Here is a 24,914-nt window from a genome sequence, read left to right as displayed (position 1 = left end):
CAACAAAAAAATCTTCTAGAAGTCAAGATGGAAATGTCTATACTTTTGAATGAGGGAAAACTAAGAGAATTCTTAACCAGCAGACATTCTCTAAAAGAAAGAGCAAAGGAAGTTCTGGCTGAAGAGAACTGGTACAAGAGGGTAACTTGGAAGTTCAGGAATAGAGAAAAGGCAAGAGAAATGGGAGATATCTGGGAAAATAGACTACTTTTCTCCTCTTAAGTTCTTTAAAATATATGATTGTTCAAGGGAAAAGTATAATATTGTTTGGGGTGTTTGGTGTATGTACATGTATACATATGTCAGCTATAACATCAAGGTTGCAAACTTCTACATTTTATTTGAAATTGTAAAATATTAACTCTAATTAGACTGCAAAGGGTAGTTATATAATAATTGCTAGACCAATCTCTAAAAAAATATTAAAATATGTTCCAAAAAACCAACAGATAAATTAAAATGGAACATTAAAATATGGCTAGAACTCTTTCTTTTAGAGAATGTCTCTCTCTTTTTAGAGAATGTCTGCTGGAGATATATATATATATATATATATATATATATATATATACACACACATATATGATATATATGTATATATACATATATATGACCTATACATATAACAAATAAGATGTATATATATAAGATTTTTATATATATAATGGAATACTACTTAGCCATCAAAAATGAAAGTTTGTCATTTGCAATGATGATGACCTAGAGGGTATTATGCTAAGTGAAATAAGTCAATCAAAGACAATTATCATGATTTCACTCATATATGGAATTTAAGAAACAAAACAGAGGAGCATAGGGGAAGGGAGGGAAAAATAAAACAAGATGAAATCAGAAAGAAAGACACACCATAAGAGACTTTTAACTGTAGAAAACAAACCAAGGGTTGCTGGAAGAGAGATGGGTTGGGGGACGGGGTAGCTGGGTGATGGGCATTAAAGAGAACATGTGATAGGATGAGCACTGAGTGTTATATATAACTGATGAATTACTGAACTCTACCTCTGAAATTAATAACACACTATTTATTAATTAATTGAATTTAAATAAAAGAAAATAAGATTTTAAGAAAAGAAAAAAAAAGAGACAGTCCCTCAAAGCACATCTTTTATTTTTTTAAAAAAGATTTTATTTATTTATTTGACACAGAGAACACAAGTAAGCAGAGCAGCAGGCAGAGAAAGAGGGAGAAGCAGGCTCTCTGCTGAGCAGGGAGCCCAATGCGGGGCTCAATCCCAGGACCCTGGGATTATGACCTGAGCGAAAGGCAGACACTTAATCAACTGAGCCACCCAGGCGCCCCAAAGCACATATTTTATATTTCAGGAGTTTATTCTTGAGTTCTTATTTTTGTCATCACACTGTCTTATTTAGAAAGACACTAGGGAGAATGTCCTTTAGCGAGTTTCTTTTTCTTTTTCTTTTTAATTTTTTTTTTTATTTGACAGACAGAGATCACAAGTAGGCAGAGAGGCAGGCAGAGAGAGAGGAAGGGAAGCAGGCTCCCTGCTGAGCAGAGAGCCTGATGCACGGCTCAATCCCAGGACCCTGGAATCAGGACGTGAGCCGAAGGCAGAGGCTTTAACCCACTAAGCCACCCAAGTGCCCCTTTAGAGTTTCTTATTTTCTCATTGACATCAGTACCTCATCGTAACTCATCGGTTTTCCTATTTTCCATTGGTTGTTAGGAAACTCCTGGCATCTCTCTATAATGTTAACAAGCATTCCTATAATAAAAGATCTAAGGGTCACATAAGTTTGTGAAAAAGAGCTAAAGAAAGTGAAATTGGTTTCATTCATTCTGTGATCTCATGTAATCTTCACAAGTGCCTTGGAGGTTGGTACCATGGTTATGCCATTTTTGCAGATGATGAGAAAGCCAAGTCCTCAGAGAGACTACTTGCCCAGTATTAGCTAGTAGTGGCATTAGGATTGGAACATGCTGTTTGATTTCAATCTGCTCTCTTAAAACCACAGGCAAATCATGTATATAAAATACGTGGCAAAAGGAAAAGTTTGTCCACATGACATAGGCATCAAAAGAGCTGGCCTTAAGGGCTAACTTCACAAAAGGAAGGTGTTCTATAGGGTCAGGAGGATGTAGCCCAGCCCAAAGAATCTAGGAATCCAGCCACCCATACCCCAACACTTACCCAAGTCCTTCTGCCTGGGAATGCTCCAGTTCCTGTCAGTTTTACCCAAAACTGTTCCTGATAAACCACAAACTTCATACTGGTGCCTGTTCCTCACCCTGACTTCTCCCAGTCCCTACTTTCCTTTCTTGGAAATCTGCTCTCTGCAGACCAATTTGACAGGGCTGGGAAAGGAGGCTCTATGGGCTTCAAATATATGATGGAGGTAACTGCTTATGGTCAGCTGTGTACTGATGGACATGGGGGAGGTAGAACCAGACAGAGGGATTTTTGGTGTGTGTGCTAAATTTCCCAAGTAATGGGTCCTAATTCCTAATTCTCTGTAATAGATATCCAATTCTCTGTAATAGATATCCAAACTCTTTCCATGCCTCAGCAACAGTGAAATGGACTCCCTTGTCCCTTGACCTTGACCATGAGCTTTGCCTTGGCCAATGGGATGAGAGTGGATCCGACAAGAGAAGAAACTTGAAGTGGGGTTTGAAAAGTTTGAAATGGGAACCTGACGATGCCCTTTGAACTCTGGTTATCTGTACTTATGGCCCAGTAGCAACCTGAACAAATATCATCAGACCTAGAACCTCAAGTCTTGCTGCCCATCTGTATTAGTTTTTTATTGATGCATAACCAATGAGCACAAACTTAGTGGCTTAACACAACACCCCCCCCACCTTTATTATCTTGAAGTTTCTGTAGGTCAGAATTCTGGACACATCATAACTGGGCCCTCTGCTCAGGATCTCACCAGGCTGGAATCAAAGTGTTACCAGGGGCTGTGATCTCATTCGAAGGCTCAATGGTGGAAGAATCTATTTCCAAACCCATTCAGGGTATTGGTAGGATTCAGGTCCTTGGGTAAGACTGAAGTCCCCACTTTTTTTCTGACTACTGCATGGGTCACTCTCAGCTCCTGGGAGGTACCCTGATGTCATGTCATAGCTGTCATGATAAAGAAGCTTACTTCTTAAAGCCGCAGGAGAATCTTATTCCAGTCTGCTGTGATGGAGTCTTGAGTAATGTAAGGTAATCACAAGAGTGACTATACTATCATCTTTGCCAGACAGTGTAACCATGTCAAGGTAGTGACCATCCCATCAAATCCCACCCACTCTCAAGAGCACATATACCAGGGAACAGGAGTCATGGTGGACATCCTACAGGTGATCTGCCTACCATAACACCCAAGCCTAGATTAACAAAACCATGGTTGACCTACAAAACTGTGGAAGTGAGAATTAATGTTCATTGTAAGCCAGAGTTCTGAGTGGCATATTATGCAGCACTACAGTGGCAATGGCTGATTGATACACTTCAAGAAGTATTGTCCTCCCGGTTCACAATGTCCTATCTGCATTTTGGGGAGGCAGCCTGCTATGATGGACAGGACATGGGTATGAGTCATGGGTTTGAATCTCTACTCCTCCACCTCCTTGGATGTGGAGCCAATTGCCTCACTTCTCTGGGGCCCTTTTCTCTTCTGTACAGTAGGGTCCACAATGCTTACCACATTGCAGATGGTGGGACTGTCACCTAAAACAAGGGCTGAGGATCACCTGGTACACAGTAGGCACCATAAATATTAGTGTCTTTTCTATCTAAAGCTCATATTTCTAGCCAACATGCCCTTGTATTCCAAGAATGAGTGTGGTAAAAATTTAGTGTCACTGCAATGTTCCTACCTGTGGGTTATCTGGATGGTCTCTCCTCATCAGATGACAGGGGAGACCTACAGGGCTCTCTAACCCTGAGCCAGATTGTGGAAGACAAGCCTGCTTGGTTTCCATGGGGTACAGACCATCAACATCCACCATCAGACAAGCCCCCTGTTCCACATCTCCAGCACTTCAATATTAGGATGTGACATGGAAGCCTTCTTTTGGAGAGTTCAGTCCCTACCAGTAACAAGCTGTGCGAGCTTGTGCAACTTTCTGACCCTTGGCTTCCTTCCCCATACATTAATGGTGAATTCTGCCCCCCAAGCAATGTTGTCATGCCAATGATAGGACAGAAAGGGCATGCATGGCACACCGCAGGAGATTTTTACTCAGTGTTCCCTTTCCCTCTGAGAAGAGACCATCTTTGTGGTTCATTTAGTGCCACTCTTTGCCCCATCCTATCTCCAGGTCCACTCTGGCAAGGGGCACAGAGCGGGCCCTTATAGAAATGTATGTTTTCACATCATTAGACTCACTTGATCCTCAAGAAAACCCCCTGCATAGGTGGGCATGGGTCCCAAGTGCTGTTCCTGATAGTTCCCTCTCCCATCTCCCAGGCACAGGATGCATTACACTTCCTTCCTCCTTTCAAGGTCAGTGTAGCCATGTGACTTGCTTTGGCCAATGGGGGGTGAGCACTTGTGTACACCAGCCACTTCAGGTGGACACTTTAAGAGCCAGCACACAAATTACCACATCTCTCTTTCATTCTGGTGCCAGCAGCCAGCAATAATCAAGACAATGCCTGTTCTTGATCAGGTTGACTATGATGAGTGGTGGTCACAACTAGGAATGAGAACAAAATTAAGCCTTTTTGGTGTTAAAAGCCACGGAGGTTTGGGGTTGTTGGTTACCACATTCTAGCCTGATACAATGGGACAAATGTTATTCCCATTTCAAAGATCAGAGGAAGTGGCTTGTCTGCCGTCACACAGAGGGTACCTGGACCAAGGACAAGGCTTTATCTGAGGGAGCATTTTTATTCTTTCCAGGGGGGCATGAGAGAGCAGAGGTGACTGGAACCCTGAACATACTCTCCCGGGTGCTTCTGGGAAGTGAGTCCCCACTCCCTGCAACAGGTGTTTACATCACCAGGGCTAGGAGATTGATTCTGTGTTCAGAGAAAGTCAGTGGCAGCCTGGGGAGTGGAGGAGGTGGGGTTCTGGAAGCTGTGCTTTCAGGTGTTCCAGACTCAACACCACAGCAGATGGAAACCTCATCTCTCTCTCCTGTGTGTCCCTCCCCATTCAGGGCCCATGTATCTCCTGTCTCAGGAATTTCTTTCCTTAACTAGTCAATTTTACTCCAGGAAAGATTGTGAAACTCATTGCTATAAGATGTGCATGAGCAATGAGACTAGGAACAGAGGCTGCTATGTTACGCAGCATTACTGCAGTACTGTGGCAATAGCTGACTGATACACTTGTCTATCCAATGGTTGTTCTTTCTTTTTCCTTTAGACACAGAAACCTGGTCTTATTCTGGACAGTAATATGCCTGGGCAGAAGATTACATTTTTCAGCTTTGCTTGGTCTGTGGGATGAGATTCTTAGAAAAGGTCCCCTAGAGGAGGGTCAGAGAGCTCTCTCAGGGCCTCTAAGGGCAAGTTTGTGTCTGGGAGCAACTCGGCATCATTCAGCACCCAGCACTGAGCATTGCTTTCCCAGCACTGACAGTGGACAGCTCTGAGCCATTGCGGCACTCTCTGGGCCACATTCCACACCAGCTTTCAGCTCAGTTTACTACCAGGGTAACCTGAAAGATCCTTAGGGATTATCTAGCCGGTTTTTTAAAAAATATAGAGAGAAATAGGGTCTGAGACAGGGAGAAAATTTTCTCAGGACCCACCTCAAGTCACATGCAGAACTAAGAGTACTACTTGACCAGTTCTTGACTCTTCCCCATATCTTCCTGACTGACTGAATAACTACACAGTTGGGGGTGGGAGGGTGGGGAACGTGGGAGGCAGCCCTGGTTCTGACATAAGCTTCCTGGGTTCCTAGACAGCTGGTGGAAAGCTCATCACCCTGCAGGGATACTAAGTGAGGGAGGGAAGACCCAACCTCCCTCAGTCCTGCTGTGGAGCACCTGGCTGGGTTAGATGGACTCAGGTCCATAGAAACACCTTACAGTCCTTCACGTACAATTTCTCCCAGCAATTCCCCCACATTGCCCCTTCCTGTTCAGATTATCTGAGTATACCAGTACCCTGAAATGACATGGGTATACTGATTTAGAGCCAGGGGAACATACGTGGAGGGGATGCTGCTGTTCCTTGCCCAGATCCCCTTTACAGGGCCAGCGTACTTGTCCCCAGTGGATGTGATATTGCATTGCATCACAGTGCAATGTGATTTGGGTGCCTTGCTGCACCTTCCTCTGGAGAGCTGCCCTCAGGCCACAGGAGCCACTTTGACCAGAGTCGCTTGGGCACATTAGCCTTTACTCACCTACCCACATTCCGAGGGACAGCCAGCAGCCAGTGAGTGACTGACCCTTTGGAACAAAAGGCCAGTCCTCCACACTCAAGGTGAGACTAACTCTGTGCTACTCATCCTCCAGAGCTCCCTGCACTATCAGGCTGAAACTAGACTCTAGTTAAAGCTCCCTCTTTGTTTAGCTCCTTCCCCTGTCCTATGTTATTTCCTTCACTCCCTTATGCCCTTCCCTTGAGAGCTCTCCCTCCATAAAATCACCTGTCCTTAAGAACATCAGGTTCTGCGTCTTAAGGACACATGGAAGCTTCCTTCCCCTCCTCCCCCCACTCCTCCTCCTCCTTCTTTTTCTTCTTCTTCTTCTTCATTCACCTCCTCCTCCTCCTTCTCCTCCTTTTTTTGAAAACATGAAAGTTTCTGAGTACTCTCCTACCTTCCAAATTCGATGTATTGGGAGAGGACCACAGAGGGCTCTAAACTTCGCAGCAAGAAATCTAGCCTAGTGAACAGAACCGAAATTTCAACAGCGAGATGCTTAAGCAACACCATTCATTGATCAAATATTGATTAGGCATCCACTATATGCCTAACACCTGCTTGGTATGGAGGACCAAGAGGTCTTACCCTGACCCCCTAAATTAGGCCAAACAGCTTCTCAACCACCCCTTGGGTCCTTTTAGGAAAGCTGCCTAATGACAATCAATTGAGGACACAGAATCTCGGAAATGCTTTAATTTCTTTTAATGTATAACAGTTACGCCTGAGTTACAGAGGAAGCACTTACAAGCAGGTAGTTAAAGCAAATGCCAATTTCTCTTTCTAGTCTACTATTCCATATAGCTGAATAAATTATGGTGCGATTATATTTAAACACACACCCTTGTGCCCACAGGCCCACACTCACACCCCACTCACACTCTCATACACACACACTCACTTACACATGGAGGAATATGGCTGTGAGTCAAACACAGAAGCAACCAAGTTGCAATTATTAGGAAGAAGGAATGATCTAGAGTGCTATGTAGAAATTTCCCAGGTGGGGGATTGGCGATGTTAGAGTTGACAGAAAAAGCATTCAATACACAGTTGTCGCTGAGCATGTCAAGATGGCGGCCGGAATACCCCTCCCCCACCCCCCATTTGGTCTGGGTTAGGTGTCTTTGCAGGACAGAGCTGTCAACTTCAAAAAGCGTCCAGCAGGGAAGGGCACATCAGGAGCTTGGCGAGAATATCAACCTGAGAGAGGCAGAAGAGAATGTCTTTTTTGGGCAATCATGGAATTTCACCAAGTTCCAGGATCCAAATCTCAGAATGCTTTGCCAGCTCCATCTAAAACGTTGGATCTTGGTGGAGTCTGGGCAAAGTCTGGGCCCTGTTCTGCTCTCAAGCCATAGTCAGATTGGAAATCTGACCTTCTCATTTTCCTTCTGGGCAAACCTCCCTCTTCATCCTTCTGTCCTTCTCCCTCATTTCTCTATCTCTCTTCTTCATATTCTTCTGGCAAAAGAATGGGAAAGGTAAATCAAGTAAAAAATAAGAGTATAAAGCATAGCTTGGTTCTTACACATCACTTTTTTCATAGCAAGAGAGAAATACCAAATGGGAAAACAAAGCAATAAAAATGAAAGAACCCAACAGAGCCTGGAATGTATAATCTGAAACACACAATATGTAGATATATCCCTACAGATGGTCCCTGGCACTAGCACGACACACACTGTGGGGGTTTTCTTTCCTTTTTTAGTATATATATATATGTATATATATATATATTTATATAAAAGTCAACTTCCTATAAACGAACAGCACATCACCACATTTCCAACTAATATACAATGAGTTAAGAAGAGGGACCCCCCCAATAGGTAGGACCAACAGCTACTTGTGATAAGTTGGAGGAAACATCTCTTATTTTGCTATGGATTCTATTTACAGGAATGGATGGGGATTGTTTCTGGGCTGGCATGGCCACTGAGTTTCAGGCCTTCTTTGTAGGCTGTGGTCAATCCTAGAGTTTGAAGCCTTATACCTCTTGTCCCACGTTATCTCTCCAGTGAAGGGGTGAGCTGCCAACACGAGACAGAGTTTTATGAACTAAGTTGGCCAGACACATTAATACACAAGGTTTTAGGGAAAACCCATCAAGGTCAGGGTCTCTCTCTGAGGGGGCGGGGCTCCAGGCGGAATAAATCCCATTTACTACCAAGATGGCGGCTTGGGAGAACTCCAGAGAAGTCAGACATAATAAGTCGCTTGGTTTATTCCCATTTCATCACAGAGGGCAGATGTTTGGGATTGGTCCTAGCATAGGAATGTCACCTCCTGGGGGTGAGGCTTGGGCAGTTTTAATGTCACCTGCCTGAGAGCCCTGCTCCTGGGTATGTAAGGGGGCTCAGATGATTTCTGAGTCAGTCCTCCAGCGGGGAGGACTGACCATTCAAGGAATGTCAGTGAAGACCGTGGTTGATCTTAAAATCTGCTTCCTGGTTGTGTTGGTTTCAAACACGGGGACCAGGTCACCAGGGGATGACACAGTCTTCCTTTCTGTCCAGAACTTGAAGGATCAAAAGTCTCCTGTAGTAGATGTTTCATTCGAAATCTTGGCTGAACTCCATGGGCTACACATGTCCAGGTATCTGCTGCTACCAGAAAGTTTATCTGTCCCCATATATGAATAGGTTCCTCTAAACCAGAAATACAAGCCCCCCTGGCCACAGTCCAGGACAGGCTTGATATTACCAAGTCTGAAGATGAGAAGCAGGTGAACATCTGTCACAGAGGAGGCGTCCATGCAGGAAAGCATCCTAGCATCTTGCCAGTCCAGTTTCCCAGTAGGGAGGAACTCAGGTTGACTCCCAAGGCAGCAGCCCTTCCCTCCAGGAATGTCATGTTGGCTGAGAGCAAGGGGCACGGGTGGAGCAAAGAGGTGGCCTCACATGCCCAGGTGGGGACAAGCAATCTGGCCCAGTCTCTGCAGATTCAGTGCTGTGTCTCCCGTCACAAGTGCCTTTAGCCTAGCAGCACTTGATAAAGGTGATCCAAGTGTAGATTATAATCATGTTCATGGTGAAGATGAATATAGTTTTGAAAGTAGGTGAAGGTGGTGGAAAGTCCCAAGGGAGGCATAGCCAGGGGCTTGAACCGTTCCCCAAATGTCTCGACTTTTAAAGAGAAGAGATAGGAGCAAGCCATGGGTGTGGCCAAGGAAGGCGCCTTTCCTCTACTCTCTGGAACATTTGGCATCCCCCACCTGTACAGGAGTGGTGGCCTGAAGACTGGCCACATATGTCACCCCCCCCACCCCAGCTGTGCTGGATGACCAGACAAGGCCCTCTCAGCCTAGAGTGGATCAACACTGAAAGGTGCCACTGTCAGTGGGACAGGGACACTCCCCCTCTCACCCCAAATGTTAAGGGGAATTGGTGGTCTTGTCTGTGGGTAAGCAGTCCTTGCTGGTCCAAGAAACCTCCTCCAGAGCTCCAAGGGAAGCTCTGTGCACCCCAGCAGCTTAAAGGGCAGATGGAGGACCGCTTCCCAGAGGTTTAGGTCTCCGAGGCAGGCTCTGGGAGAGATTGCAGCTCCATGGGTTGTGGACTCAAAGGCATAACCCTGAAGACTTTGGTGATACAGGTCTGATGCCCACAAGCAGAGGGACCCCAGCTATGAAGCCCCCTTCTGAGCCTACCCTCTGCCTCTTCACACAAAACTTGCTCCCTCCCCCTCCCATCTGATTCAGAGAATGAGAAAACTGAAGGGCTCGTGGGATCCCCAGACCCCACGTAGGGTGGGCAAGATTGGCATTTGGGCTTCAGTCTAGATGCCTGCTGTCTCTGGGTGCCTAGGTTGGGTACTTGTACCTGGCAGCCCACTGCTGGTGAACCCTGCCTCCTGGGAGGCCTCTATCTGCCCTTTCTGGTCCCCCTGCCTGGGCTAGACTCCTCTCCTACACCCAGCAGAGGTGTGTGGGGAGGGTCCTGGAGTCCTCAGAATTCCTGGGTGATTCCCCTGGGAAAACCACAGGGCTAGGGTCCTCTCTCTGCTGACATCCCAGCATCCAAAGGAGGAATGGGCTCTGGTTCTGGGCCAGAGATCCACCTGCCAGGGCTAGTTCCCAGCGCTTCCAGCTAAGAGTGACCCTCTGAACTCCACCCCCACCTCTGGCCAGGGCACTCACTGGAGTCTGGTCCAAAGGGCTCTAGTACCTCATCCCAGTCACCATCCTCCTTTGGGTGCCCAAGGTACTCTTTTCAGGGTGAGCTTCCATTTCTGTGCCTGAGATAGCACAGAGACCAGGACAGGATTTGACTAGGGGGAGGACTGCAGGCTTAACCAGAAACCCTCCGGGGGAGACAGTGGAGGGGCAGATTCCAAGGGGGTCACTCTGGGCTCCTGAACATAAGTGAATGGTAGACTGGCTGCACATCTCCAGAGCACTGGCTATGAGAAGGGAATGGGCTCCTTTCCTGGCCTCCTGGGACCCCAGGGCAATGAAAGGACGGAGGCTGGGAGGCTCAGGGATCAGTAAGGGCTGGACTGGGACTTGGTCTGGGGCAGGTTGTCCCAGGGGCCCTAGTAGGCCTGGCCAGTTTCCACAGGCAGGAGTCCCAGCACAGCAGAATGCTCCCCAAGCTTCATACGACGCTGTGTGGAGAGGCTCACGTTTTTGGCCAGGTAATCAACAGCAGCTGGAGGAAAAAAAAAAAAAAGAAAGAGAAAATCCTAGACATTGAGGTTCTTTTTGCCGATTCTTCCATCTGCCCCACATCCATCCGTCCATTTATTCATTCATTGATTCATCCATCCACCCTTCTGTCTACTTGTTCTTCAATCCATCCATCCATCCATCCATCCATCCATCCATCCATTTATTCATTCATTGATTCATCCATCCACCCTTCTGTCTACTTGTTCTTCAATCCATCCATCCAACCATCCATCCATCCATCCATCCATCCATCCATCCATCCATCTTGTCACGAAACTCTTGCTCTTATCTCCTCTCTGACCATGCAACAAATAATTTACTTAACACTTACTATTTGCTCAGTTCTCTCATGGGTTCTGTAAGAAGCTACAGAGGATATCTACATTGCTGACTGAAGAATTAGTTCCAACACACCTGTATGTATGTCTGTTATGGGGAAAGTCCAATGAATCTCACAGAGCCCAGGTAGTAATGAGGGCAAGGTCCTTCTGTCTTCTCTGGACCCTGAGCCCAGCTCATGGATGAGGCAAAGCAACATCCCTTACTCAAAAGCAAAGCAGAGATTAAGAGCCTCTTATGGTTTGGGGGGTGGGTGGGAGGGATGGGGTGGCTGGGTGATGGACATTGGGGAGGGCGTGTGCTATGGTGAGTTCTGTGAATTGTATTAGACTGATGACTCATAGACATGTGCCCCTGAAACAAATAATACATTATATGTTAATAAAAAATTTTAAAAAAGAAAGCAAAGTAGAATTTGCAATTGAGCTGAGGGGTAAATGCAGAAGGAGAAGCCAGGACCCTGATACGAAGAGAGCTGAGGCCTTTAGCTTTGAAGTTCTGGCCATCCAGATGGGGAGAGGAGAGTCTGAGCATGCATGAGCAGTGGAAATGAAAACCTCTGTGTAGTCATGGGCACGAGCGTGAACGCTGACATATGAACAAGGCTCACACGTGTACATGCGGGCAAGCCGTGTGTACCTGTGTGAGTAGAACAGTGGGGATGCCTGTGCACACACAGGTAGATGCGTACAGGTGGGTGGCACCTAAGCCGGGCACACGTGTCCGTGTATGTGTGTGTGTGCAGGTGTGACTGCTGGGTCAAGCGTGCACGTGCTCTGTCTTGATTGTATGAACTGCGCCTGCATGAGGCTACTGCAGAAGTCAGCGCTGGCCAGGTGACTTGGCTGGCATGTGACCAAGGTCTCTTGAGGCACAGAGATGCCTCCTCCGAAGCTCCATAGCTGTGGCCAATCCAAATCCTGGGATCTCTTGGATCCATGAGGTGAGAAGTAATCGAATGAGTGCTGCCTTGGAATCACAAGGCCTGGCCCGATACTCTCCCTGTCACCTGCCCACTGAGGGACCGTGAGGGTAGGGCCAGGAGGTGTGGGCACCGCCAGTGGGCAAGGCCCAGGGAAGTGAGAGGGCAGTTATCAGTAATTGGGGCCATATTCCCTAGAGGTTCAAATCCTGCACCCACCAACTTCTACTCTGTGATCTGGGGCACACCAGCTCACCTATACAAGCCTCAGTTTCCCTGTCTATAGAACGAGAATGATGATAGCACCTAGGTCAAAGAATTGTGGGGCATGAGGTGAGAAAATGTATATGAAGGGATTCAGTGCTCAGTGAGCTCAATGGCTTTGGGCTTTTGTAGGATTGGGATTCAGTGGGATTCCTACCTGATGAAGGTAGGAAGGAAATGAGGTGCGAATGAAACAACTCAGAGTCCCAACTCTCTCTGGTTCATGCAGCTTTGGGCAAGTCACTTTGCTTCTCCAGGCTGGTTTCTTTGTCTATAAAATGGGCACAGTAAATCCCAGCCTCATCAAGGGCTTTTATGAGGATTAAATGAGATGATGCACTTTAAGATGCTGGGCATAGAGGGCTCAGGGATTGCACCTAGTTTCCCAAAGATATGCAAATGTCCTGGGGTTTTTGGAGTGCCTGGATGGGCCCTGTGGTCCTCAGCTTCCCAGGTTCTTGAGCTGGAGCTGAGACCCTGAGTGGTGTCCCTGAGGTCACCCAGCCTCCAGACTCCCAGCTGGTAGCACAGAGGTGGTGGTGGCCAGCCTGTCCTGCCTTGGGTCTGCCCCTCACTCTGGGTGGAAGCATGAGAAGCTCTGATCTCTGGCCTCAAGCATCTCATCTCTGCTCCTTGGAGCAGGTCTTATCTGGGTCCTGGGGGACCTGGAGGAAGCCGAACTGCAGAGCAGCAGCAGGAAGAGAGGAAGGAGCTGCTGCCTACTGAGCTGGTGCTCCGCCCATCCTGGTCTAAGTGCTTCCTGTGTGCTCACTTCCATGATCCCATTTTACAGATGATGCGGCTGAGGCCCGACCCTAAGACACTGTGTAACTTGAAAGGTCGTATGGCTCTTAGGCTGTGGAGCCAGATTTCAAGGCCAGGTGTTCTGGTGCCAGCTCCTAACCACCCCCACACCTTTACTGGCAGCGTCCTACAGAGAAACCCCTGATGTGTGCACAACACTTAAGGGGCTACGAAGCACTCTACACCCCAAATCCTGCACTGGCCCCATTCTCTACTCTAGGACATGTGAGGGGTCCCAGGGCATGTGGTCAAGCCAGGTGACCTTTCCTGACTAGCTGAAGGCTCCCCCTGATTGTGCCTCACACCCGACTCTATGCTGGGCTCTCTAGCTCTTCCGGGGTGTGGAATGGAAAGGTCTGGCTGGGAGGAACAATCAGAAGGACAAAGCCTGATCCCTCCTGCATTGCGCACTCACTAGAGGCTGGGTGGACGCAATCTCATTTCACCTCTCACCGATCCCAATAATCTCAACAATGGTACAGCTGTTCCCATTTTCCAGAGGTGGAAACTGAGGCACAGAAAGGTTGCTGACCCACAGTCAGACATAGCCTGTGAGCTGGAGGAGACCAAATTTGTCCTGCTTGTGCCTGTGGTCACTCTGGGTCATCCTTTTTAGCCTCTCGCGGCTGCCAGACAGGGCTCAGCGGACAGTAGGACTCACGTCCTGTCAAGATGGACAAGGAGACACCAAGAAACTCAACTTTGCTGATGAGCAGCCAACTTCAAGGGCAACCCTCCTGCCGCACAGGCTGCCTCTCCCTGGGGTCGAGCTGGAGGCCGGTGAGGGTGGGGCTGTGACATTTCTCATTACGGCCTCTGTCAGTGGCCCTCCCTGTCCCTCTGTCTCTCCGCGTCCCTTCTCCTCTGCCTTGTGCCCGCGCCTGGGCTCTAAATGTCTCAAATTAGATTAATCGGGAGTTGGCAGGAGATGCCAACCAGTAAACAAATCTCAGCCATCACCGCCTCGTCAGCCCGCGGCCCCAGAGGAGGACCCTTCTAGACACAAATTCTTATTAGACTTGTCAGATCTATTAAAATTCTTTTCACACTTCTGCGTTCTATCAGTCCCATCATTAGTACGGCCCTGGCCTCTGGGAACGCCAGGGCCATACTAATCTGCTGTGTGCCCCGTCCCTGCCCCCTGCCCCCACCCCCTCCAGGGACAGGAGAGACAGACAGATGGACAGATGATGGCCGGGGACAAGCAAAGAGGGTGTGGAGGTGTCCCTGGGAAGACAAGAGGCCCAGGAAGAGGAATGGACTCTCCTGCGCAGGAGTCTGGCCACGTGCACGTGCCCCGCCCACCAGCAAGGCTCTCTGAGGGCGGGGCTGTGGGCGTGGCTTCATTCACACAGAGGCGGGATCTCAGGCAAATAGCCTCTCTGGGATCCCCTTCCTCCTCTGTCCCCCAGGAATAAACCACGTGCACCACACAGGGCATCCATGAGAGTGAGACCCACAGCAGGTGCTCAATAAACCTCGAAGCCACGTGTCTAGACACACGTCAGTGCACACTCAGGAATCAATGTGTGTGTGTGCAGCTCTCTGTGCACTGGTGCCTGTGGGGTCACGGACGTGAATCTGTTATACAAACGTGGGCCGAGATGTGTATCATTACTGGGTGTCTGACTCAAGTCGGTGGTTTGGCCAAAAGAGAAATGGGTTGGAAGTTAGGGGACCCAGGGCCCATCGTTCATCTCCTGTGTGACCTTGGGGAAGTCCCTAGGCCCTCAGAGCATTAGCTCTTGCATCTGTAAGCTGAGGACAAATAAAATCTACTTGGGGTGGGGTTTTGAGGATGGCATGAAATGAGCCATCAGCCCCATGCGTGGGTGGGACTCACGCTTGGGACAGATGGGAGCAGGGGATGGGCAGACCAGGGCACAGAGGCTGTCCGGGATGTGCACTCTTGCACTTGGGCTGGGAATCCAGTCATAGGTGTATTTGGTCTCCCATGAACATGGGGCAGGTGGTCCATGGCAACTTGATGCGTCCCTGTCCCTGGCTGTCCCAGAATGTCAAATGCGAGGAAGAAGGTGCAATGGAAAATCTCAGGGTGGGGGGGTGTCTCGTCCCTGGATTCCCATTTCCCGGATGGCAAAACTGAGGTTCAGGGGCAGGGGGATCTGGGGGCAGAATCAGTGATAGTGGGGCCAACTCTCCCCTGAGCCCCTCCCAGTCCAACCCTGGGACCTTTGTGGGGAGGGGTGGGGTCTGCCCCAGGGATGCCTTCTGGATAGGGTTGGAGAATATGGCTCAGGAGGAGCTCTGAGCCACCCCCTGGAGGAGCCAGGGAGGCAGGGCTGGAGCTAGAAGGGGAGAGTGAGGAGAACCGAGAACGGAAAGGAGGGAGGGGGAGGGGAATGGCTCTGGCCAGCTTCTCCCCTAGCAGAGGGGGAACAAACACTCCTTTCTCGCCTCCTGGGCCCTTTCCCTTTTGATCCCCCCTCCTTGCAGCCCCCATGCTGACTTTGGGGTTAATTTTATTTCCGACTTGGGCAGGCACCCCTGGAGCAGGGCGCGGGGCTCCGGGTGTGACTAACGCCCGCCCGGGGCCGGCCGCCGCTGCCTCCGCGGAGCCGCTCTCAACTCTTTATCAAGAGCATGTGTGTCCCGTTCGCCCTGCCCGGGCACGGGGGCTGGGGCCAGGGATCGCCCTGGGCCCCTCTGGAAACACTCGCGTGCACACGTGCGAGCCCTGCCCTCCACCCTACCTGCACACACGTGATCTACCCCCTGCACACACTTGCTCTACCCCCTGCACACACTTGTCCCTCACGCGCACCACTCCACACAGGCACGGCTACACACACGGGCAACACCACGTGTCTGTGCCCTGAGACACAGCTCTACACAGGGACACGTGGCCTCACCTAGGTACACACCGTAGCACACACGCACCCAGATTTACACACCGCCCATGTAGTGTGCGTGCCCATACACGTGTACTCCAGGACATTTACGGATCCACGGACACAGGCAAGCATCTGTGCATACCAGAATGCACAAGCGTACCCTCAGATATGGAGCCACATGTACGTATCCGCACACCCTTACACACGTCTGCACACATGCGCACCTGCTTGTTACACACATCCCCAGAATGACATATGCCCATCACAGACATCACACATACAGACACACCACCTGTGCACACCTAAATGTACACTGAAACACACGTGTATATGCAAGACAGACACACTCACAGGACCAGATGTGAGCACTTGCGTGTTCACACAGACTCACACGCCTATCACCTGGACGCAACAGGCTCATTTAAATTCAGATACGTGAACAGCCAGGTGTACACACACTCACGTGTGCCCCTCACACACTCACACATACAGCACACACCCACACACAGAGATGTGTGGGCAAACACGTGTATGCTGAATGACAGGACACACACAGACACACGAATCATACCTATCTATGCCGTGTGTGTTCTCATACACATAGGTGCACACACACGCACTGAACAGACACACACACACACACACGGGGCAGGGGCCATGAGCACAGCTTGGAGGTGGAGGCCGGCACAGCTGGCCCTCATTTAGCTGTGGAGGCCAAGGCCGAGTGAGGAGGAGTGGCTGGTGTGGGGGGCAGGAAGCAGAGGTCAGGGAGGCCGGCGGGGCGGCTGCGGAGGGAGGCAGCGGACGCCCTCGGGCTGGGACCTCAGCCTCTCACCCAATGCCCTTCTGATTAGTTTGACACCAGCAGGTGAGGCCTTTGCTAGGGGTGGGGAGAGGAGGGGAGACTCCTCCCGGTGACCCCGGCTCCCAGTGCCTCCCGCCTGCCCTCACACTGCCCCGTCTGGCAGCTGGAGGCTGTGGCTGGGTCACTCTGCCTCTTGTAGCCTCTGGTCCGAGGGTCACCCGCCCCCCTTCCCCAGTCCGCATCTAGGCAAGGTACCAGGGCGATGGTGGCCAGGGAGGGTACGTAAGACCAGCTCAAAGTTTGGAGCAAACAGGGCTGAGGATGGTGGGGGCTTGGGTACGGGACAGAGAGGAAAATCCAGCTGTCCCCCCTCCCCCGCACCCCGGGGCAGAAATGGTCAGGGTCCCTAGAACCACACCATCCATCATGGCAGCCGCCAGCCACACGTGGCCCTTGAGCCCCTGAAATGTGGCCGTGCCAGCGAGGAACCGGATTTTACATTTTAATTTAATTTTATCTAATTTAAATGTGAAAAACTGAAATTCGATTTAGCTTAATGATTGGGAAACTTTACAGTATATCTGGAACAACTTGGGTGTGTAAACCCACTACTCCGTTGTAATTTTATGAAATTTAAATACGGACTGAGTAGTTCTATGAAAACTTAAGTGACTGAATTAAAAAGGGCCGGATTTCTAAGATGCTGCATGAGAAAAGAAACGGGAAAACATCTCACTCATAACTCGGTATGGATTACGTGTCAAAATGATCGTTTCCGATATACCAGGTCAAACAAAAAATGTTCGCGAAAAATCATTCCACGTGCTTCTCCTTACGTTTTCAGCTGTGGCTCCCAGGAAATTGTAAATGCCCTTCGTGGCTCCTAGTACGGTTCTATGGGACGGCACTGCTCTAGAGCCACGGTAGCGGGAGTGCAGGGCCCGGGCTCAGTATCAGCTTAAGACAACAGCCCATTCTTTCTGGGCCTCGATTTTCTCGTCTGTGAAATGGGCACTCCCACCCCAACACCGCCTTGCCGCTCTCTACAAATCAACAGACCATCCTCGGAGTGGGACGGGGAGGGGGAGGAGGACGCCTGGGGCGCCAGGCACTCACTTTGGCCGTACTGGCCGTACTGGTAGCCAGCCACGGGGTCCACGCTGTAGCCGGTGGTGCTGTAGGTAGGCGGGCAGTAGGACTGGGAGGTGGGCAGGCTGTCTCCTGGCTTGATGGAGTCGGCCCGCTGGCTGCAGCTGGCCGAGATGGACGTGGCCGAGTCCAGCCCACCATGCAACGGGGAGATGGAGAAGTCGGCCTGTGGCTGCGGCGGCACGGCGCTGGGGTTGCTCAGGATGCTCATTACCTGCGGGGGAGAGACGATCAGCGTGGCCAGAGCAGCAGGCTCGGAGTGGGGGGCTCGGAGGACCGGCCCTTGGCTGGGGTTGCTCCCTCGACATCCCTGTGCAGCACCAAGAGCCTCAGTTCACCAGGTTTGCTAGCCCCTGTGGGTCAGACATTTGGTGGTTTCTCCTGGTCGGATCCTGACCCATGGAATGACCCCCTCATCCAGAGCTCCAGGGGGGCAGGGGAGGGCCGCGTTCCCCTCCTGGGTATCCCAGGCCTGGCTCTAAGAGACATCGGGTGCCTGTCACATGAATGAATGAACCTACAAACTAGCTGATGTCTCGCCCATCAGACAGGAGCTCCTCCGAGACAGGAAACCGTGTCTCCCCTATCAGACTCAGAGGCTCCCATCTTCCAACACAGAGGTTAGAACAGGACCCTGGATCTAGCCCAGCTTCACCCCTGGTCCTGAGGCAGGCCTGCTCTGCTCTTGACTTGGAGATCCTGCCCCTACAATGCCAACATCCATGGTCAATCCTTTTGAAGAGCGTCGCGGGTATCTTTCTCTGAATCTGGTAACTCTCAGATGTCTGTGATCGTCACCGCGTCCCTGCTTGGACAGGATAGCAAATAGGACTGGTGATCCCAGCCTAGCTGGGAGAGGCTCACTTCTCCATACTCAGCTTAAAGAACCTGGCGTCGGTTCACAGATGTGTTCTACTTATTCCTTCAACAAACATGCACTGATGGTGACTGCAGCCCAAGGCCTCGGGCAGGGCCCTGGGTCTTCAGAGGAGGAAGAACCACAGTCCCTGCCCTCGGCAGGGGGGATGTTCTACATCTGGTGGAGGAGGCAGCAGGGAGCAGACCATCAGGATATGAAGTGGTGAGGAGCACGACAGAGTCCGTTCAGCGAGGGCTGTGGGAACCCAGGGAAGGGCCAGTCTGGTGGTCCAGGAAGGCTTCTGGAGGAGGTGACAGCTGCTGTCCAGCTCTCCAGGAGAGAGTGGGGAAAGGCAATGCAGGCCGCTAGGCGCCCCTCTGTGTGGAAGCACGGGGGTCCCGTGCCATCGCGGGAGATGATGGAGAGGCAGGCCCTTGTGCTGCCGACCCACAGGGCCCAGGACCCTGCTGGCCTCCTGGGGAAGCCACATTCCTTGTGGGAGGGAGGCTTCAGCTTCAGGTGGGAAGCTGAGCTGCTAACCCGCCCCGCAGGGAGCTGTAGCAGCAAGCTGTGTTCTCTGGTTGCCTCTCCAGAGAAGACAGCCTAGAGGCATCAGAGCAATGATCTTGTTGCTGACTGGATGCCTTCTGGAAACTTCTACCTTCTCCCCTGTGACTTGTCCCTACCAGAAACACTGAGGCAGGGCGGGCGTCGAGGGCATGGATGTGGAGTCCTCAGGCCAGGGACTGCCCCTGGTCTCCTCCACTGACAGTCTAAGGTGTCCCTTAGCAATGTGACTGCCCGCAGTCCTGAGGAAAAGAACATGACGACTGTCCCTAGTTCAGAGGGTGGCTGGGGGGCACGAGTTGGTGTCTGTGTGCCGAGGGCTTTGTGCCAGGCCAGCGCTCCTGGAGACAGGTCCCCAGCGTCCCCCGGCCTTGTCCTCCCTTTTTCCTTCCTTTCCTTCGTCTTGACATGAGCTCACACGGCTCTCCCGGTCCAGAGGCCTACCGAGGTGTGCGAGGCTGCGCCGTGAGGCCTCTTCCTCAGACGAAGTAACAGAGACCTTCAAAAGGCTAAGGCCTCTCCAGACCTCACCACAAGCCTGTGGGGAGCAGTTCCCCACAGAGGCCTGAGCCCATTCGCCTGACAGGGTCACAACTGACTCTCCAGGGGTGGGTCTGAGCGTCTGACCCCTTCAGAGGTCCACACTCCAGGGGCCGGCAGCAGCTCGTGCCCCGGGCAGCCGCTGCTCAGGGGCCCCTCGTGGCTAGGGCAGGAGCACAGCCTCTCCCTGACCCTTCCCTGGATGCTCCCGGCACAATCCCCTCACCCTGGGGCTCACCATCCTGGGTCCTTTCGCTCCCCTTTCCCCCAGAGCCAGAGTCAAGGGCACTGGGCCTGGGGAGGGCTGGTCTTTGCCTCCCCTACAGCTGTGGGGGGGATCTTGATGGTGTATCAGCCCCATCAACAAGGCAGACACGCAGGGATGGGGGCGCGAGAAGGGGAGGGTCCGGGCAGGTGTCTAGCTACTCTGGGCCATGGCCTGACCCGTGGAATTTCCTGAACTCACACTCTTCAGTGGAGGGGTACAGGGAAGGTGGCAGGAAGGACCCCCCGAAGGGGTTGGTGGGGAAGGAGGCCTGACAGTGTGGGCTGTGTTTGTTGCTTTCCGACTGTGCAGACGGGTTCTCTGGGGCCTGGGAGATTTGCTGTGTGTCTGGGCGGGATCTGAGGGCGAACTCAGGAATCTAGCATTTGCCAGGGGGCTAGGGGACCTGATTCCCTTCCATGTTACCCGTCAGGTGCCCAATCTAGACTCCACTTTCCATCTGATTTAAGAAAATCACCGCCCACTCCATGTCCACCCCCCACCACCACCGCCCCAATATAAGCGTTAACCCTGCTCTCCCCTGGAAGGAGGCCTGGACTCCAAAATTAGACTCAGAGGCTCAGGAAAAACACACAGACCCCATTTCCCATCCTTTAGGAGGATAACTGTGAGCACGGGGAGACTCTCGGGAGGGTCTTGCAGCTCTCGTGAGACCCCGGTTTAATCCTCCCTCCTGCGCTCCGCCAACACACCAAGCCCACAAGAGACGATGGAATGCAAGGGGAGAAGCATGTTTTGGGATGGGCTGGGAGCTATGCACAGACGGTGCTCATCCTGGCAGACAGAGACCCACAGAGAACTGCCACAGATCTGACCACAGCATTCAAGAAAGATCAGTGGCTCGGCACCTGGGTGGCTCAGTCGGTTAGGTGTCTGCCTTTGGCTCAGGTCGTGATCCCAGAGTCCTGGGATCCAGCCCCACATTGGGCTCCCTGCCTAGCGGGGAGTCTGCTTCCTCCTCTCTCAGTTGCTCCCCCAGCTTCTGCTCTCTCCTCTCTCTCTCTTGCTCTCAAATAAATAAATAAAATCTTAAAAAAAGATCAGTGGCTCCTCATTACCTCCCAGATAAACAGGACCAAGTCTTTTTGTGATCAGACCGCTACCTACCTGTTCTAACTCCTCCCTCTCTTCCTGCCTTACACATTGCGTCCTGGCTACCAAGTGATATGGGGTTTCCCGAAGACATCTGTCATTCATTCATTTATTCATTCAACAAACATTTCATAGAAGGCTACCATGTGCCAGGCTGCAGAGAGGGCTGGACCCACCTTTGCCCCACCAGCACAGACACTGTGCCTGCTACATACTAGGAACCCAGAAAAACCAGCTGAATTCATGGATATCACTTAACAAGTCTGTAGTGAGCACCTATTACGTGCCAGACGTTGAGCTGGGCATGGAGGATGCAGCAGTGAGCACCAGCTACTCCATGCCCTCGTGGAGCCAGCCTCTCCTGAAGGAGGCTGACAACAAACCAGTAAATACAGAATATAATTTCTGATGCTGAGAAGTGTTTATAGAGGAGAGACAAAGGGGATAAGTACAGTAGTCAGGCAAGAGCTCCCCAAGAAGTGCTATCCAGCAAGACCAGAAAGAGCCAACCAAAGGAGGATGTAGCAGAAAAGCTTTGCAGGCAGCGGAGCCAGCAAGTGCAAAGGCCCTGGGGTGGGAGCATACCCAGCAGGTTTAAGAAATAGGAAGAAGGTCAATGCTGAGAGTGAAAATCCTGAGAGCTCCAAGGCCTCTTGGAGTTTGTCAGAAGGGGCTTGTGTGGTGCTCAGGGGCTGGGGCTGGGGGGCGCTCAGCACCAGCTTCAGGCCAGGGGAGATTTTTCCCGTAATGGGATTTGTTCAATGGGATTTGCCCCGGAACATCAAATCAAATCCACATCTGGGAGAGGTGTGAATGAGGATGCAAGGAGGCTGCACACTCTCTCCCGCAGTCCCTGGCGGCCTCTGGATCAAAGGGCTGCCATTTCATCCCGTGCCCGGTCTCCAGGCATGGCAGTTTCCAAGCAAGTGGGACAGGACCCAGCTGAAGAGAGGTGGTAGCATGGACTCCTCGAGCAACCGAGCTATTATTCCCCCTATTATGCAGACAGGGAAATTAAGGCACAGGGAAGAGGAAAGGCACACCCCGGAGCACCAAGCCAGGAAGCGGCAGGGTTGGGATTTGAGCCCGGGTCTTCCTGACCCCGAGCTGTGCTGCTTCCTACTAGGCTGTGCCAGAGACAGTGGGGAGAGAGGCCCTTGACAACCTGGCAGTGGGGGGTGCTGAGGACCCAAGTGGCCCTCTGTGGCCCCAGGCTGGCCCCTGGACCCCTGGAAGCCCCTCTTCGCCGGCAGAAGCAGGAAGCTTGGGCCAGGGTTAGCGGCCCAGCCAAAGTCTGGGGCCTGCAAACTTTTGAACTTGAGGAAGTCCCAGTCTGATGCGGTAATCCACCCCCCTCAAGAATGCTAAGGCCTCTCCCCCGGTGGGTTTTACTTTTTTCCCGGTGACCTTGCTTTCGCTAATGTATTACTTCTTGGTACGTTACCGTTACTAACTCAAAATCAATACCGACCTCCACATCTGTAAGGTTTTATCTGAAGGCAAATCTCCGGGCTGTCTGTCAGGCTGAGTGACAGCCGTCCCTTCCACGGGCCCCCACCCGCCGCAGCCCCCGCCCGCCCCCAGCCCCTTCCTCTCTCTCTGCTCTAAATCAGTCCCAGCCTCCACCAGACTAAATCAATAAGGGGCGGCCTCATCCCCCTTCCGCCGCTGGGGAGAGGCTTGCAGGTTTGGGGGGTGCGGGCTGCAGGAGCCCCGTGCCAGCCCCTCCTTCCACATCCTCCGCTCACCACCCCCTCCCCGGGACGCGGTGGCGCTCTCCCCTCCTTTAAAAGAAGGGGATGGGAAAAATGTAATTAAGTCCCTCCGCTCCTGAGCTGGCCCCAGGGCCTGGGACCGAGGAGGCTGAGCGGTGGGATCTGCACCCTCTGTGATAACCAAGCGCGCTTCGGGAGCGAGGCTGCAATTAGGGGATCGCCATCACGGGGGCTCCGTGGCAGGGTGCGGGGTGGGCGCCTGGGGACCGCGGAGGGACACAGAGGAGACAAGCAGGGGCAGGGATCACGCCTGCAGAGGTCAGGACAGTGGGACCTGGAGATGGGACCACGGCTGGGAGGTGGCCAAGGACCACCGGGACCTGTGTCAGCAGGTCAGGGCGCCCCCACCTCCGCAGGGCCAGGGGGGACCCCGAGGCCCCAGAGGGACTCAGCTATTTGCCGCCGGCCAGAACACCAGCACCAGCACCAGCATCCGGGCTCCTCCGCGGGTGAGCTGGGACCCTCGGTGATTTCTTGAACCTTCTGTGCCTCAGTTTTCTCATCTGTACGATGGGCATGGCAAGAATTGTAGCTACCTATAGGGGCATTGTAACTGAGGAAATGCACCTGGAACGTTTCAGGCAGTGCCGGGCACTGGGGCCTGTTCTCAGCACAGGCTCGCACTCCCCCTCGGCTTTCACTTGGAGAAGGCAGGTGGCCTGAGCTCGACATCAACTGGAGGGCAGATTCCCGGAACTCCTCCCTGCCCTGACTGTGTCCTTCTCATCCCTTCACACAGTGAGAGCTTTCTGGGTGGAGAAGCCCTGCCCCCACACAGAAGGGCATGGGCCCTGACGGCCAGTCTGTGAAGTCTCCAGCAGAAGCTGAGGCCTGAAGGGGGTGGTGACTTCCACTCCAGGAGAGTGTCACCACAGACCAATGGCACACCATCCCCCGGGGCTTACTGACACTCCTCCTGCCCTCAGCCTGGAGAGGGGCTCCCTGAGCACTTTCATCTCCATTCCAACTCAGATCTCTGGGTCACTTCTGATTCTACAAGAGGTGAGGGAGGGGGGCATGTTTGGAAGGCAGCCTGTTCCCACCATCAGGGGAGAAGGCAAGGGCACAGATGGCCAGGAATGGAATGCAACGCTTGAACTTCATGGTCTATGTCTCTGTGAGCTGAGGGATTACCAGGGGCAGCCTAGCTCACAACGCACCCTGGTCCCCAAGGGCCTGGGGCCTGGAGTCCCTCCCTGGGTGCAGATGGAGCTCACTGGGGTTGACTGAGGGCAGGGGAGGCGGGACACGGCTGCCCCATTGGGCTCTGTCTGCCCAGTTGCTGCCTCCCCACCTTGGCTGCCTGCTGGAATCAGCGGGGAAGTCTTTCAAAATGCCGACACAGTGGGGACAGGATGCCTGGATGGTTCAGTAGGTTAAGCCTCTGCCTTCAACTCAGGTCATGATCCCGGGGTCCTGGGATGGAGTCCCGCATCCGGCCCTCTGCTCAGCAGGGAGCCTGCTTCTCCCTCTACTTGCCTCTCCCTCTGCCTGCTGCTCTCCCTGCTTGTTCTCTCTCTCTCTGACAAATACATAAAATCTTAAAAAATAAATAAATAAAATGCCAATGCCAGGGGTGCCTGGATGGCTCAGATGGTTGGGTGTCCGCCATTGGCTCAGGTCATGCT

General features: G+C 51.9%; 1 protein-coding gene across 1 annotated transcript in view; it reads right to left on the bottom strand.

The window, feature by feature from the left end:
* Positions 1-7,045: 7,045 nt before the first annotated feature.
* Positions 7,046-24,914, bottom strand: part of PAX7 (paired box 7) — a 98,345-nt gene continuing 80,476 nt past the window's right edge. Inside the window, exons 8-9 of the mRNA XM_045064934.1 lie at positions 18,135-18,477; positions 7,046-11,009 (exon numbers count right to left, since the gene is read on the bottom strand). Of these exons, the coding sequence (XP_044920869.1) occupies positions 10,894-11,009; positions 18,135-18,477 (459 nt within the window). The 3' untranslated portion in view covers positions 7,046-10,893. The remainder of the gene's footprint in view (positions 11,010-18,134; positions 18,478-24,914) is intronic.

Source organism: Mustela putorius, unplaced genomic scaffold, assembly GCF_011764305.1.
Source record: "Mustela putorius furo isolate JIRA1106 unplaced genomic scaffold, ASM1176430v1.1 tig00003853_pilon_pilon_pilon, whole genome shotgun sequence".
NCBI lineage: Eukaryota > Metazoa > Chordata > Mammalia > Carnivora > Mustelidae > Mustela > Mustela putorius.
The sequence above is the reverse complement of the archived record's forward strand: the minus strand, read 5'-3'. Positions and strand labels throughout refer to the sequence as shown.